At 39.4% G+C, this 16,236-nt stretch overlaps 1 protein-coding gene across 4 annotated transcripts in view; it reads left to right on the plus strand.

Moving 5' to 3' along the window:
* Window positions 1–865: 865 nt before the first annotated feature.
* IGF1 (insulin like growth factor 1) overlaps window positions 866–16,236 on the plus strand; it is a 68,096-nt gene continuing 52,725 nt past the window's right edge. For 2 of the 4 annotated variants that reach the window (XM_006914539.2, XM_015591467.2), the window contains exons 1-2: window positions 966–1,192; window positions 5,977–6,133. In XM_006914539.2, the coding sequence (XP_006914601.1) occupies window positions 1,130–1,192; window positions 5,977–6,133 (220 nt within the window). In that variant the 5' untranslated portion in view covers window positions 966–1,129. Of the gene's footprint in view, window positions 1,193–2,845; window positions 3,011–5,976; window positions 6,134–16,236 lie in introns of those variants that run through there. The other 2 variants (XM_015591466.2, XM_006914540.2) reach the window with 2 other exon arrangements.

Below are 16,236 nucleotides of genomic sequence, written 5' to 3' on the forward strand. Positions count from 1 at the left end.
AGAGGGTATTGCTAGCCAGCTGGTGTTATTTAGAATATACAAACACTGGAGAAAGAAAACACACACACACACACACACACACACACACACACACACACACACACACACACACACACACACACACACACACACACACACACACACACACACACACACACACACACACACAGTTTCCAGTTATACAGAAAAATATGAACAATGAGAAAACAGTTTGCCACCCAGGTGCCCTTCCCCTGGGGGGTGATAGGCAACCTAGTAGAAGAAGGAAGAAAAAGATTTAATTTCATTTTTCCAAATGGCTTTACAGCTCAGCAAAGTCTTTGCCCTGTCGCGGGCAAAAAGCACGAGACAGTGTCCTAAAGGGAGCCAATTGCAATACTGCCTGCCCCTTTTCTAGATTCTAGGAAATGAGATCATTCCCTTCACTTGGCAACTAGGACAAGGGGTCACCCCAGCGCTCCCTTCCAATCTAGTTCACCCCAGCCATTTCAGGGTTAAAATCGTAGGGTTTGCTTGGGGTGGTGTTTTGCTCCTTTTTTTAATTTTGCATTTGCTCTAGGATATAAAATTGCTCCCCCCCCCACACACACACACACTCCGTGTATCTTCCTTTAATACTGATAAGGTGTATTAACAGATGTGTATGTTTTCGTGCCCAGGAGAAAGTTAATCAGAGAACAGATCCTCATTTTCTATGGCAGCCTCAGTATTTTAATGTCTGCTCACCCTGTCACTAACACGCATTCTTTTAAGGGAAAAAAATGCTTCTGTGCTCTAGTTTTAAAATGCAAAGGTATGATGTTATTTGTCACCATGCCCAAAAAAGTCCTTACTCGATAACTTTGCCAGAAGAGGGAGAGAGAGAGAAGGCAAATGTTCCCCCAGCTGTTTCCTGTCTACAGTGTCTGTGTTTTGTAGATAAATGTGAGGATTTTCTCTAAATCCCTCTTCTGTTTGCTAAATCTCACTGTCACTGCTAAATTCAGAGCAGATAGAGCCTGCGCAATGGAATAAAGTCCTCAAAATTGAAATGTGACATTGCTCTCAACATCTCCCATCTCTCTGGATTTCTTTTTGCCTCATTATTCCTGCTAACCAATTCATTTCCAGACTTTGCACTTCAGAAGCAATGGGAAAAATCAGCAGTCTTCCAACCCAATTATTTAAGTGCTGCTTTTGTGATTTCTTGAAGGTAAATATTTCTTACTCTTTGAAGTCATTGGGGAATTCTCTTTAAATTGTGTACTGTTTGCTTCTGCCTAGAAATGTTATTCACTTTAGAATTTTCATTGTTTCGGAACTGGGAGTTATTTATAAATTGCTGAATATGCAATTCTGTGGGATCTGAAAATATAGCTCCGGGAGATGGATGCCTTTGCACAGAAATATATATGAGTAGAAACTATTGCAAGGTACTTATGCTAAAGCCTCCACTTCTGCAGGGCTTCAGTGGTGTCATTAGGGAAGATGCCTTTAAATCCTGTCTGTGGTGAAGGGCTATAGAGTGTGGATATGAACTTTGGGATTTTTTGCAGGTGCAGATGTTTAATTTTAAGACCACGTTCGTATGTGTATGTGAGCGTGTGTGTGTGTGTGTGTATGTATGTGTGTCTGTAACTTGTCAGGACTTTTATTGCAAGGCATGCCACATACAAAGAGTTACATTTGAGATGATATTAAAGCTTTTAAATGTGATCTTTGGAGCCGAGGTCCCGGAACTCTCTGCACTTATGCCCAAAGAGTCAAAGTTGGAGTGAAGTTTAATTTGTTCTTCCGAAAGAGAACTTGACAACTCTTGCTGACCTCGCGTATTCATATAATTTAAACAAATGCATGCTGTATGTAGAAAGCGGAAACTTTCTAGCAACTGCTTGTCCAAGTTTTCTCGTTTAAAGAGGACTTTCACAGGCGAAGTTTGGACGTGGGGTTTTGTGTTGTAAAACTCTGCTTTTACACTTGGTGCTGTAAAGTCTCTTTAGGTGAATTTGGCTGCTGTTGTCAATGCACCGACTTCTCATTTCCAATCACTGGCCCTAGTTCAAACTTCCATTCTCAGCAAAATTATATCCTTCAAGACTTGTGTTTTTCCAATTTGCAAGCACTTTTAAGCCGCTGTCACTGGTTCCCCATGCAATTGCCTGAGGTCTCAATTCATAAAATGTCCCTGCCCCTTAGTACGGCATTCATTTGCTGCTTTCAAATACTCCACCACTGGTCTTAGTCCAGTAAGTGGCTTAGGAGTTAAGGATCCATCCTGGTCAGCCACCTGATTCTGCTGCCTTTGAGATGCCAAAACACATGCTGGCTACCTGGCTTTTAAAAGAAATGAAGTCAGTATACGTCAATACTATGTGTGGTCTGACAGCTGGGGGATTTGTCTCCTGAATTAGATGATCATTAAAGAGACTGTGGAGAGTGTTATATTTGCCTTAATTACGAGTTTGAAAAACTGTCTCCAAGTGAACTTTCCATGTGGTGTATGCTGAACTTTTCAGAAGTAGAGCTAGCAATGAGTTGTTACTTTTTCCTGTACTGGGAGCAGTTAAGTGCTTTGAGGGAGGTGCATGGTCTTTCAAATGTAATTCAGTGAGTAAAGGTGTCCTGCCTAGAGGCAGAACTCACAAGATGATTGTTCTCTGAATCTCAAGATATTTCCAAGTGTTTGACTCAGAGGGAAGAAGGTAGAGAGAGGACTGGAGCCTGGGTCACTGTTTGGGGAGGCTACAATAGGCTTACATACAATGGAAACTGGTAGCTTGATTGAAAGGAAAAGATTGACTCAAATCCCAGCTGTGCAATTTGTTCATTGTTTGAATGGACGAAAGGCAGTTTACCCAAGCTCAGAGCATACCTGCCTGGGTGTCCAAATGTAACTAGATGCTTTCACAAACCCCACCCACAAAGCAGCACATGTTTTTAAGTCCTCAGTTTTCTATTCACATCAGCCTCATAATACTCACCCTGACCTGCTGTAAAAGATCTGGACCAAACAAAAATGGTTACACCTACAGTGAGTATTTTCTTATGACTATTGCCCTCGAATTTTGCTGGGCATTTTCATCGTAGCCAGGCATCTGGAATCAATTGGTATTCCATTTATTTAAGATAAATAGAAAGGTCTTTTACATTTTGGACTTGTGAATGATTTTTGAGAACATGCTCTGATTTTTCTTTTTTTCTTGTCTCTTTCTGGTTCTTTCTTTCTCTCTATTATATCTTTTCTTTCTTTCTTTTCATTTCTTTTGTGTTTGGCAAAACGAAAGGCCAAGGAAATGATGAACATATGGAGCCACTTGTTTCAAACTTTTAACTCCTAAACAAGTTTGTTATTGTGTTCTTTGGGGGGAACATAATGTGATAAATTCTCTGATTCTCTGCGGGTGTACTGGACTGTTCCCTGGACTAAAGGAAAATCCACTAGAGGTTCTATCTTGTCCTAGAACTGTAAGTGCTGATATTTTCTGACAAAATAACTTAGAGGAATGAAAGAGAGAGAGAGAGAGAGAGAGAGAGAGAGAGAGAGAGAGAGAGAGAGAGAGAGAGAGAGAGAAAAAAAAAGAGAGAAAGAGAAAGAAGAAAGAAAGAAAAAGAAAGAAAGAAAGAAAGAAAGAAAGAAAGAAAGAAAGAAAGAAAGAAAGAAAGAAAGGAAGGAAGAAAGAAAGAAAGGAAGAAAGGAAGATTGTAAAAAATGAATCTTAAGTTCTTAAATGCGAGAGATGTATATGTGTTGCTGGGCTTAGATGTGTTACACTGGAAATAACTATTAGAAATATGATTTTGACATCTAATGAAGTTCTCAGTTCACTAAGGTTCTAAGTTGAGTGCCTTTTCCCCTGGATTTCATGAGAACTGCAAAACTTGAAGGCATTTACAATTGCAGGTGCTTGGCCTTCAGCATTACTATAAACTCGACAAGGAAGGGAGGAGTGGAGAAATAGGATTGATAGCACAGCATGCATTCTGGATCTGGCCTGTTGCCAGAGTTTGGAGTATGTTCTGTAAGAGCGATTATGAGTTTGCTCCTTTGAAAAGAGCAGTGAAGTCTAGTTGGGTTGGATTTGTTGAAGTTTCCACTGGAAATACTGAAGAGGAAACCCCCCACCAATTATTTTATAACTAGGAAAAATGAGGATTGGATGATAACTGGTTTCTAGCAGTCTTGGTGGTTTTGGCTACATGGGTTGGAGAGTTTCTATAGGGCTCCAATAGGGTCCTATTAAGAAAATAGAAGAAATGTTCACTTATGCTTTCACCTCCTCTTCTATTTTATGTCTGTTACTTATGATGATTTGCAAATAGAGGGTGCTTTTCATGGTCTACTGTTTTATAAGCATTAACTAAATATTTACGTTGTGTTAATGAGAGTCAGGGGCTTAGAGTTTCTTGGTTTTTTTGGTTTTTTGTTTTTTGTTTTTTTCCAATTGCTAAGCCGAACGTCTGGCCACAAAAATGGAAATCTTAATTAAAATGGGGGAACAAACTTTGCCACTGATGTAGAACCATCAGTTTGTGAGTTCATGAAGAGAAAGGAGGGTGGTAGAAAATAAATGACTGAGTCTGTTTCTCCAAAAGTGATGGGTTGAACGAAACTGCCATTCCTGGGAGGCTGCGGGGGGGAAAAAAAGGCTCTTTTTATGATGATAGCTTCTAGCATAACTCCATGACCCTTTTGATAGGGTGCCCCATTTTAACCTCCTGTCAGTGATTCTTCCAATGTTGCTGAAAGTAGATGCATCTAAGAAAGGTGAAGCTACTCACGTTGGGAGCCTTTCTGGAAGAAATCACATCTTTTTGTATCACACGTAGCAATATGGAAAAACTTAAGGATCACCTTAGCCTTGTTTCTACTACTTAGAGTGAGGATGGAGATGTGAGCCACAGGAATCCTGCTTCTGGCAGGGCTGCCGTTTGGCTGTCTGTCATTGGCTAAGTCAAGCCAACCAGGGGTCCCTTGGTATATTTCACTATAAAATTGATACAGTGACACATAAGCCCCTCCAAGAGATGAAGTCAGAATTCCTATGACTTAAAAAAAAAAGGGAGAGGGGGGTTGTAGATTTTGAGCTCTGTTCATGGAAGTCACTCTCTACACATGTGTTGATTTGATATTGAGCTCGACACAAAGGGCTTTAGAATGCAAGAAGAATAAGGTCTACTTAGCATGAGCCAATTTCATTCCTAAATCCTCACATTTTTCCTGTTTCTTATTTTTTACTTCTACTTGTGGTTGTGTTAACTGCTGATATCCCCCAGATGAGAAATCTGTGTCTTTGTCTCTCTTCTCTTCTCTTTTCTTCCCTTCCCATTTTCTTCTCTGCCCTATATTTCTCTCTCTCTCTCTCTCTCTCTCTCTCTCCCCAACCCCCACCGCCACATTAAGTAAAAAAAAAAGAAAAAGAAAAAGAAAAATCCTATAACAATATACAGTATTTTCACAAGTCCTTTTTTAGCCACAGTAAATTATCTTTAATCAGTAGCCGGGAGATGATGTTCTGGTTAATTTAATATTCTGGTCAATAATGAATGCATATGCCATCTGTGGATGGCCAATCTAGAGAATTTCAATTAATAAAGCATATTTGGCACCAATCTGGACTGAGCACAATTTAACCTTTGATAATTCAAAAGGTTCGCCAGGAACTCTGAGTGGTGTGGGATCCCACTGCAATAATAGCATCTTTCACATACATAGTAAATGTTTCAAGGTATTTTATCTCATTGAATTGTAACAGGAGCTCATAAAGAAGGGCTTCAGGGAAGACTTCTCCAAGAGGATTAAACACATGGCGTTTTATGCCAAGACACGCTCTGTCCACACCACCCTGTGGTCTCTTGTACATGCTGCTGTACTTCTGTGCAGGGCGGTACTGATTCATGACGGTGATGAATGCTGGGGGTAAATGCACCTGTGCCCCACCCCCACTTCCCTTGCAAGGACCAAGAAGGCAACATGACCTCCTTCTGTTTCTTCGGCAGGTGAAGATGCACATCATGTCCTCCTCGCATCTCTTCTACCTGGCCTTGTGCTTGCTCACCTTCACCAGCTCCGCCACGGCTGGACCGGAGACACTCTGCGGGGCTGAGCTGGTGGACGATCTTCAGTTCGTGTGTGGAGACAGGGGCTTTTATTTCAGTAAGTAGCCCTCCCTCTCACTGCTCTGTGGATTTACAACCGCAGGGAGTATGTGAATAACTGAACAACTGCCCGTGGCTGGCAGCCATCCTCAGCCTCTGAGATTCCTCACCTTAAAGTAAGACTAGTGTTTCAGTGGGGCTGTGACAGGTTTTGTAGATTTAGGATGGAATTTTCCTCCTTAGCAGTTTGTCTTTTAACTACTTCCTGCCAAGCTTTCCAGCAACTATTATGCTCTACCCTCACTATTCCACAAGGGTGGGACAAAATGGCCCTGGGGGATTGAGGTTTGTTGTTCTCAAAACCCTTGGGTGCACATATAAACACACAGAAGCATGTAGGCTTCTTTGAAGTGATAGGTAGTTTGGAGTAGAATAGTAAGGTAGACTCAGAAAAAATATTAAGGGGCCACATCCCAGATGTCTCCATGCAATAAGAAATCCCCAGAAATAGACAGAGGTGAACTTCCCTCAATGGCACATTTGCAAATACACAGGCTCTAGCTTAAATGCAATCAGAAATGTCGTATTAATTTGCCCTCTGTGCAAACTGACCTTGATTTTTTGTTATTGCCTTTCTTTGACGTAGCCCTTTTCTATGGCTTTCCAGTAATATCTCCATCTGGAAAAGGGTTTTTGACAAGTGTGGGGTTACTTATCCCACAAGGAGGTCTCAGGTGATTAAAAAATCGACAGTCAATAAAAGTAGACAGCCAAGTCAACGCTTGCAAATAATAAACACAAACAAAAGTCAGTGCTGCCTGAGAGAACTCATCACTTAAAGAATCTACCTCAGAGGCATCTCTCTCATTGTATATTACAGAACAGCGAAAGACTTAAAGCCAGATGCTCATTCTGTATAATTCTTTGGAATTTTAGAGAGTTCCAGGAAACTGACGCTCAGGTCCTCAGTGAGCATGAATCATTCTTAGAGGTTCATATCACTCAAGTGTAGACAGCTTACCTCAGTTACCCACTAAGTTTTGAATAGCTTCTGTGATGACTCACACACTTCAAGTCTCTCTCATCTTCTTCCCAGGGAAGGTGGTGTGTGTGTGTGTGTGTGTGTGTGTGTGTGTATGTGTGTGTGACTGGGGCAGGGGTCTATGTATAGCAATCTGGGATGGGTAGGGGGGATAGGAAGGAAAAGGCTGAAAAGGGAACTGATGATCTGTACTCATCATAGATTTGGCAACAAATAGCCTTTAAACAACTAGTGACAGAGAACGAGACATGCTTTCTACTATCTGAATGGGCAAATTCCCACTGTTTCCAGCCAATGCTTTAATTGAGCGAATTCATGTATTTTTCTGGCAATAAGGCAATTCTATCCAGTTCTCAGTAGCAGTGCAGCTGAATGAGTTCATCGGGCAGGTTCTTTTCAAATAGCAGACTTGTTTTACCTTTAAAATATCCTGTGAAAGGCAAATGTGTCACATCAACATCAGTTAACAATGGGTTGTCATTATTCTTTACTGTGCTGCTACTGATCCACATTTAAGAAATGAATAAGTTCTCATTTATTATGCCCAAGAGTATATTTTTTGCCTTGATAATCCATTTGTGCAATTTCCTGTGATCCAGTTCACTAAGTGATTGTCAAACCCACAGTGTCTTCTGTTATATGCCAGTTTGACTTTTCTTGTTCAACAAAATATGCTTCAGGATTTTCATGCATAGTACATGAAAACTGGATCCTTCCATGCCAAGATATTTGCCTTAGATGGTAAAAGAGAGAATGGAAAGAATTATTTGGTCCTAAGTAACCATACAATACATATATATGTTCACAATGACACTTGAGAGTATCGGACAACTATGATGGAAACCAACTTCAAGGCACTGAAAGGATTATTTTATTCTGTTACTGCAGTAATCAAATTTAACCAAATGCTTTTACATTGAAAAGGGCATAGTTATATATGGCAACTCTTGATGTTTAGAATATGACTTTGAATAAGAAGGGGTTTTATAAATTGTGTATTATTACTGTCAATATTGTCATTGAGAGTTTATGTTTCCTAAGTTTTGTCTTACAGAATTCCATGACTTATGTAATTCTTTCCTGACATAGACCCTCATGCACAAAAGTATTCTTGTTAACTTTCTAGTCAACTGTACAATCGTTTTTGCCCAAGAGAAGTTAGCCCCTTAAGATGTTTTAATTCAAAACACTGATGGAACATTTGCTACATGTATGATACTATACTAGTCGTCAATGAGATACCTAGAAATGAATGAGAGATTGACTTTGTCTTCAAGGAACTGACAGTCTAGTTGCTAATTAGGAGGTTAAAAAAAAAATGCACATTAGTATTGTCAAGTGTAATAAGAGAAAAATAATCACAGAAGAGTAGATAATAGTATTTATATAGTCTTTATGCTTTTCCTGAAATTTTTTGTCCCACTTTTGAAATCACCTAGCCAGAATCTACCCTCTCAATGGGCTCCTTGATGCCAAGTGCCATATTTATTCACCATTAAATCTCAATACATAGCTCAATGCCTGGCTGCTATAATAGTGGCTCATATTTGATTGTTTGACTGATAGAATTAAATTAAATTGAATCCAGTGGAATAAAATGGAATTACTAGTTTCCATTCTTAGTCTTCAGACCCATCAAGAATTAAGTTTGTCAACTATTTTGGGCAATTCTTCTCACCTCATATTTACCAAGCTATTTGATAAAAATGCTTGTTTGTTTGTTTGTTTAACTGAATATAACTAACAAATTTAACAAAACACCAATGGTCTGTTTTGTGTCTGAGTCAATTATTCTTACAAGCATTAACTGTTGTCAACAAATTTTATTGAGTTTCCTCTTTTCCCTCAGAGATTTACTGTGTGTGGAGAAGTCAGCTCTAAGCATTTACAGCTTTTGAAATACTTATTAGAAGAAAAGAGTCTTTTCCACCTCTAACCCCTGTCATTTGACTCTTATTATTATTTTCACTCTTATTTTCAAAGTTTTACTGTGGCCGTGCCTTTTATTTTAAGCTGCTTGAAATCCATTTTGAAGTATGGATTTTTTTTTTTAATAGTGAAAGGCATTTTCTGATCTTAGTTTGAAATTCAAACATCTAAAAGAAAATTGCCTAGATATCTATCTTTTTTGTTGGGCCAGAATGCTTAACAAGGAAAGTATTTTTATTTTAGCCCTAAATTGAATAAAATTATCTATTATGCTTATTATTTATAGATTGACCCAGTGTTGTAAATGAACTCAGATTTCTTTCTCTATAAGCCAAAATTCCACGAGAGCACAATAGAAGCAACCTTCTAGATATCTGTTTTGTGAGCATCATTCCAGCAAAAGTGAAACACTTCCTCCATAATTAATGCAGCTTCCCCAGATATTTTATGAAATGAAAGTTCCAATGAAGATCTAATTACTGATTCTTTCCTATGCATTATAGTAAGAGAGCGTATCGACCAGTCTTATGTGCTCACTGTCCTTTGAGAAAAATGGTGGCATCATAGAGATGAACATTGGGAAAGTGTTAGCTATTATCTTTCTAGATTGATAGGGCCTTCACAAAGGGTGGCTTGTTTTAACCTCGTTTTGTGTAAGACTGCAAGAGGAAAAGAGCTTCAAGTGAAATAGGAGAAGTAAGCTTGCTATTGATATAATTTTTGACAGCCATTAACCATTTTAATATGCGCCTCAAGGGCTTGTGGAATTTCTTTCCTTGGAGATACTTAAAATATTGACGGACAACCAGCCATCTTGGATGGTTTCAATTAAAAGCAACCAAAGAAAAGCAAGTTTCTGGGGTCCTTTTTAGTTTTAAGAGTCTATAAACAATCCCTTAAATAAATTGTATATGCTTACCTCGGCGGTCTGGGAAAAAGGAGAAGTAAATCAGTTAGAAAAGAAAGTTGGATACCCTTTTGGCTACTCTAGATTTATAGCTTTTATAAAACATACTTCCAATGCATAGTTATTAAGAACAGGTCTGAATAAACAAATGGCATTCTTTGTGTGTTAAAACATACTGTTTGTAGAGTTTAAGTGAAACTTTGCAATGAATTTCATTGTTATTGATTGAAACAACCTTCCTAGATCTAGGTTATTATTATTAATTCAAGCTTCTTTCATTTGAAATATAGTGCTCAGAAAACTGCTCCCAGACCTGTCATTTATTAGCTATATGACTTTGGCAAACATTTCAACTTCCTGGGCTGAAATGTTCTTGTCTATAAAACAAGGAGATTTTGTTAAAGTAAATGACCTCTTCTAACTTTAACAGACTCACAGTGTAGGTTGTAGCTGACAGGACTTGGTGCTATTCAAGAAAGGAGAACCTTGGATTTAAGTAGTGACCAAAAAACTTAATCTCTTTATCTTCTTTACATAGTTTCTGTCAGCCTCCAAAGATAGGAGATTATGCTTACTTAAAGAAAGAGGAGCCAGTTTCTTTGTTTTGTTTTAAGTTGGGTTGAAGCCTATCATGATGAAATATGCATATGTCATTTGGCCAAAGGAGCAGACGCCTCATGAAAACAGATTGCCATTTTTTAATTTTTTTGCTAAAAAAGACCAACTGACAGTTTTCATCTTTACTATGTTGGACATGAGGACAAGTGAGTAGGTCAGTTTTTAGCTATCCTTTATTAAAGGGGACAAATAAGAATGTATAGCTTTTTAAATCTTGACCAAAAGCCTTTTCTAATACTGCATTTCCAATTAAAGAAGAGACTGTACAATTTGGGGCATTCAGAGATAATAACCCACTATTATTAGCATTGCTTTGAGTAGGGCTGGATTCGAACTGCACCATTGGCATTTTTTGGCTTGGTACCTCTTAGACCACCAGCCATGCATTTGTATGAAACCTGGTCAAAGTTAGAGGTACAGTCACTGGCTGTAGAAAAGCTTTTCTCTTTGAAACTAAATGGCACATGTGGGGTTTGACCTTATGGACCTGACCTCATTAGCACCGCTAAGGAATAGACCATAGATAGTCTTAAAGATAAATAATGAGCATTTATATCGACCCCAAGTACTAGCTACTATTCTTTAAATACATCCAAGAAGACCAAGGGACCACTAAGAAAGTGATGATTTCTATGCAAAATTAGAAAATAATTTGTATTTTTCTGACATTTTAATGCTTTTAAGGCCATCTCCTATGTGATAAAGAATTATAAGAAGCAGGAGAGTGAAGGGTTCAAGACCAAGAACCAAGAACATATCCTGCATTGCTAAGAATCCAGAGTTTGAATCCCAGTTCTGTAACTTACTTTGTGTGTGTGGCGGGGGAGACGGGCGGCGGGGGAGGGGATGACCTTGAACAAGTTACTTGACCTCTTTGTTTTCCAATTCCTCATCTTTAAAATGGAACCTGCCTCATAGAACTGGTGTTAGGATTACATGAGTTAAAAATATTAGAACATATTAACTTAGAATACTGCCTGGCACATGGTAAGCATAATACACATGTTAGCTATTATACTTATTTATTCTCTTCTGGGATTAGTTTCAGAGTTTATTGCAAAGGTTGAGGTATCTGAACAGCCAATTTATTATAGACTCATTTTCTCTCCTTAGGGGCAGCTTATAAAACCTGTTGTTAGTAGTAATAGTTATATAGTAGGGTCGCTAACAAGAAAAATGTCTTATGTTTGACTAGTATATTTACTTTTTCAAAATCTCCTTGTATCAGCTCTCTCACCTTGTCTTTACTCCAGTCTTGGAAGGCAGGAATTATTGTTTCATTGGACAAAGGAAGCACCTTCATCTGGCCCTTCACATTGCTTAGAGGCCTGAACCGTTGTAGCACAGGAAGATGCTTCCAAAAGCCCAGTCCTCTTCTAAGAAATAAGGAGCAGAAACCCCTAGGTGACTCCATTTTTTGAACACTTCTTTGAACGGAGGCATGAGAGAGATATCCATGTGATGTCACCTTCTAGAAAATTTTAAGAAATACTAATAGAATTTCCTCAGGGTGCACAAGAAAAATCTTTGATGAGAGGCCACTGTTTTTTGAGAGCCTTCACAGACTGGATTCTTGGACCCCCCTACTCCAACAGGATACTACGATTCACCTGGGGGAGCACCTCCCCAGCCAACTTAGAGTTTTCTTCTTACTCTGTCAGCAAACCTCAAGTTTTCCTATCTTGCTGTTAGTTCTGTTGGTTTTTCTCAAAGATTTACTGAAGAAGGGCTCTTTATTTGGACAAGGATCTTTTTTCAGGTGTTATGAGACGGGTTAAAGGAGAGGGGGTCACCAGGTACCATAACCTAGATAGTGTACCAGGCAGAAAGAGACTTCCCCAATTTGACCATGAAAGGAGTGGTGGGAGCAGCCAGGGGTTCGGAGGCAAGGCTTCTTCTACTGTGGAGATATCACTCATCCAGTTGTTCGAAGACCATTGGTATTAGAATGTCTTGTATCTCCGGGGGCTAGGAGGCTAGACATTTTGGACCTAACAGAGAGTTTGGGTATTCTTCAGATTCTCTGGTTCTCCATATACCTTGTCCAGACATCACGTATCACACCAGCATTCCTCAGAGACTCTGTTAAGACCCCACCTCATCCCTCTAGCAGCCTTCTTTCTGATTTCTCAGCCCAGATCAAAGAATCAGACACACTAAAAACAGGCACAAGATCGCTCCCAAGGAGATTTCTCATTGTTCTCAACAACACACTACAAAGCCTTTGCTCTTTTTTGCAGCCAGACGTCTTTGACAACCATGGTGGCAAAAAATCATTTTTCACTGAGCTGCTGCCCTGGCAAAGTTCCATCCTACACCTCTCCGTGAAACACCAAAAGACTCTTACATCACAAAGCATTACTTTTGGTTGCCTGGAAAGTTCAAACCCCCTGGCCTTATTAGCTGTTAGACGAAGGAGATGACAACACAGCATTTTGTTTGTCTCTATCTATATGCGAGATCATGTTTAAAACATAGCAAAGAGCTGTTATTTGACATGTAGTTCCTTAACTGAAGTAAGCTGTATGCCTATTTAATGCATTGTTTAGTCTCACATTGGCTAAAGCCACTTAAAGAAGCACTTGGCAAGCTCTAGCTTTTCATTCTTGGCATGGCTGCCCTCTTACTTTTTTGCTGAACCTTAAATACCAAGAAAAACCCTTCACTTACTTTACATCTGGCATATTGCTTTATGCAATTGGCCAGACTTCTGCACGTGGCCCTTTGCATTTGACCGAAGGTAGTTAATGGCTTTGCAATATTTGATCAGCAGCAGCACAGACACAAAGGGAAATCACGCAACAAGCAGAGATCATACAGTCTTTGACATTAAAAATTGTTTACGTTCCATACCAAAATAAATAAATAAATAAATGCATGGCAAAGACCCTGAGAGGACACCCGAGCACCTGACTATTGATTAAGTATACATCTCTCTAGAATCTCCCACTCAAAGCTACCTCATTGTTCAAAGGGAGTAAAATTGAAAACTGCTACAAACTTAGAAGCCCTTGAAAAATAATCTAATCAAAGAAAAGAGCAGAACTCATCAAGAAGTGACCTATCCAAGGTCACACGGCTAACTAGTGACAAAGGTAGAAAGAGATATTGTTGATTGTTTTCTGATTTCAGTTCAGTATTCTTCCTTTAGCAGAATGAACAGGCCTATGTCAAAGTTACCTGGTAAGGTAAAATGACCAGGAGAGGCCTCCAGTCAAGCTCACCCAAATGAATACAGGTTTTGGTGGCTCTCTCATTTTAATAAACTCATCTGAAACTTAAGTTAACATTTTTGTTCCCTTGCTGTAGGAATCTGCACAAACTGAAGTGATTCCCTGCCTGTTTCTTATACAATGCCCAAAGCCTTCAGATGTGATTTGAGCATTCCAAGTCCACTTAAGGTCATAATTTAGACTATTATTGTATATTATATTATTCTGACTCTTTGGTCACTCTCTCCAATGTCAACTTGGGTAAAACTGCTTTGGAATGACTTAGCAAAGTTGTGCTCCTGGAAAATCTGAAACAGTCTGACGAGTTGTTGGACCAGCTTTTTTTTTCTGGAGATTTCTCTGACAGCCCCAAGCCAAAAGAAATTTACACCTGATTTTTTTGCAGACTTCCAAGCAAATACCCTATGAATCTCTTCAGACTTTCTTCTTTCATCTGTGATCTTTACGAGGTACTAAAGAGGCTGTTGGAGGGGTCTTCTTAAACTTTCAAAATGTGTTAGTCAGAGTCGGTTCTGTGAATATTGCTGGGAAGATGGCACCACCTCTGTGCTATTTACCCTGATGAAATGGGTCTTTCATCAGAGGGGAGTGATTAAGAAAGCCTGCACTGAGCCAACCCATATTCAGCCAACTCTTGATTATCTACGAAACTGGGGAAAGGAGCACCAAGAGTTAGAATTATAGATTAAAATGATTTGAGGACACTGTAGATTTCAGCCCCCACACCTCCCCTTCCTCCCTGCCCCCAGCCCCAGCCCCTTTGCAATCCATTTTTTTACTCTCCCACTCACCTCCCACAACAGTGCCATTGGCAAGTTTCTCAGCCTCAGCACTATTGACATTTAAGGGCAGATCATTTTTGCTGGGGGTGGGGGGCTGTCCTGTGCAGTGTGGACTGTTTAGCACCATGCCTGGCTTCTATCTTATAGGTGCCAGTAGGCCCCTCCTCCCAGTCCAAATGATCGAAAAATGCCTCCAGACATTGTCAACTTTTCTCTGACGGAGAGGGGGAAAAAAATCACCCCTCATCAAGAGTTACTGGACTGGAGAAGTCTCCAAAGAGAATAGACTAGAGATATGGGAAGCCATGAGTGACAGTAACACAAAAAACTAATTATCAGTCGCTGGTTAATCAGGAAGCTGTGGGCCATTTTCCTGAATAAACGATGAGAAGAGTGTTGTAGTTTTGAAAGCTTTTTTCCTGAAGATAAAAAGCTCTTCCTACAGGTTATGTAAAAGATGTTTATAGGCCCTCTCTTTAGTCTTATAGCTTTGGAACTCACATGCATTGGTAACAGCCGTAAAGGGAGGCGGAAATGGTGTAGAGCAACACTGTGTGCTTAGAAGTTTGATTGTGACCACCTGGAGCAAATGAAAAAGAAGCTGGTTATCTTTGTGACCTCAATGTTTGTGGCCAGTCCCTTCTTGGTCTTATAATAAATAATCTCTCCACTCCTTGCAAATGAAAAAGCCTGACTCAGAGGTAGTGGCCACAATTTTTCTCCTCCCTTCTTGTGTCTTTCCTATCTGAGTATGATGACAGTCATTTTATTGCTCATAAACAACCCCATCAGAAAGCAGAAAGGGAGATCAGTGAAGTATTACTTTGGGAATCAAAAGTTCCTAGTTTGGCAGAGACTCATGGTCATGGACAATAGACTAGTGGTTACCAGAGGGTAGGGGTGAGGGAGGAGTGGGGGGGGGGTGGGACATAGATGAGGTAAAGGGAGCCAAATATGTGGTGACAGAAAGAAATCTAACTATGGAAGATGAACACACAGTGTAAACATAATATATGCCTTACTGTTAAAGTGTAGAGCTGAAACTTATTGGATTTCATTAAACAATGTCACCATAAAAAATTAATTTTTTAAAAAAGGAAGAAGAAGAAGTTCTATGTTTGGGTCTCACCCAGCTCCTCTGCTTAACCGCTCTGTGACCTTGGAGAAGTCACTTAATATCCTTGGGTCTTACATTCCTGGATAATAAAATGGGAGGAAAAATATTACACCTTAGAGTTGTTTTTGGGCTCAATTATAGAAGAGCTTTGGAAACTGAAAGCGCCATTCAAATATGTCACTATTAATGGATTGAATCAAATACTTACTAGTTTGGTGGTTTGACTTCAACTATTAATGACATTGACCCATTGGTTCAATGATTCTGCAATGATTACAATCTAAAAAAGTTAATTTGATAGTATATCTTTTCAGCCTTCTTAATGAAAAAGAAAAAGCATGTTGGTATCTCCTATTCATGAATCACCTTGCATTTAGACTACCTGAGAGTTAATTAATGGATCTTCAGAATGCTCACTCAATTATTACTGCTTATTTCCTTATTAAAGGAAGGAGAAAAAAGATGGAGCCTATCACTTTTCCACACTGAGTGAGCTTGCATAAAGAGTTTGTCTCCATGAGGTGGTTCAGTAG

The sequence above is a fragment of the Pteropus alecto genome, unplaced genomic scaffold, assembly GCF_000325575.1.
Source record: "Pteropus alecto unplaced genomic scaffold, ASM32557v1 scaffold94, whole genome shotgun sequence".
NCBI classification, from domain to species: domain Eukaryota; kingdom Metazoa; phylum Chordata; class Mammalia; order Chiroptera; family Pteropodidae; genus Pteropus; species Pteropus alecto.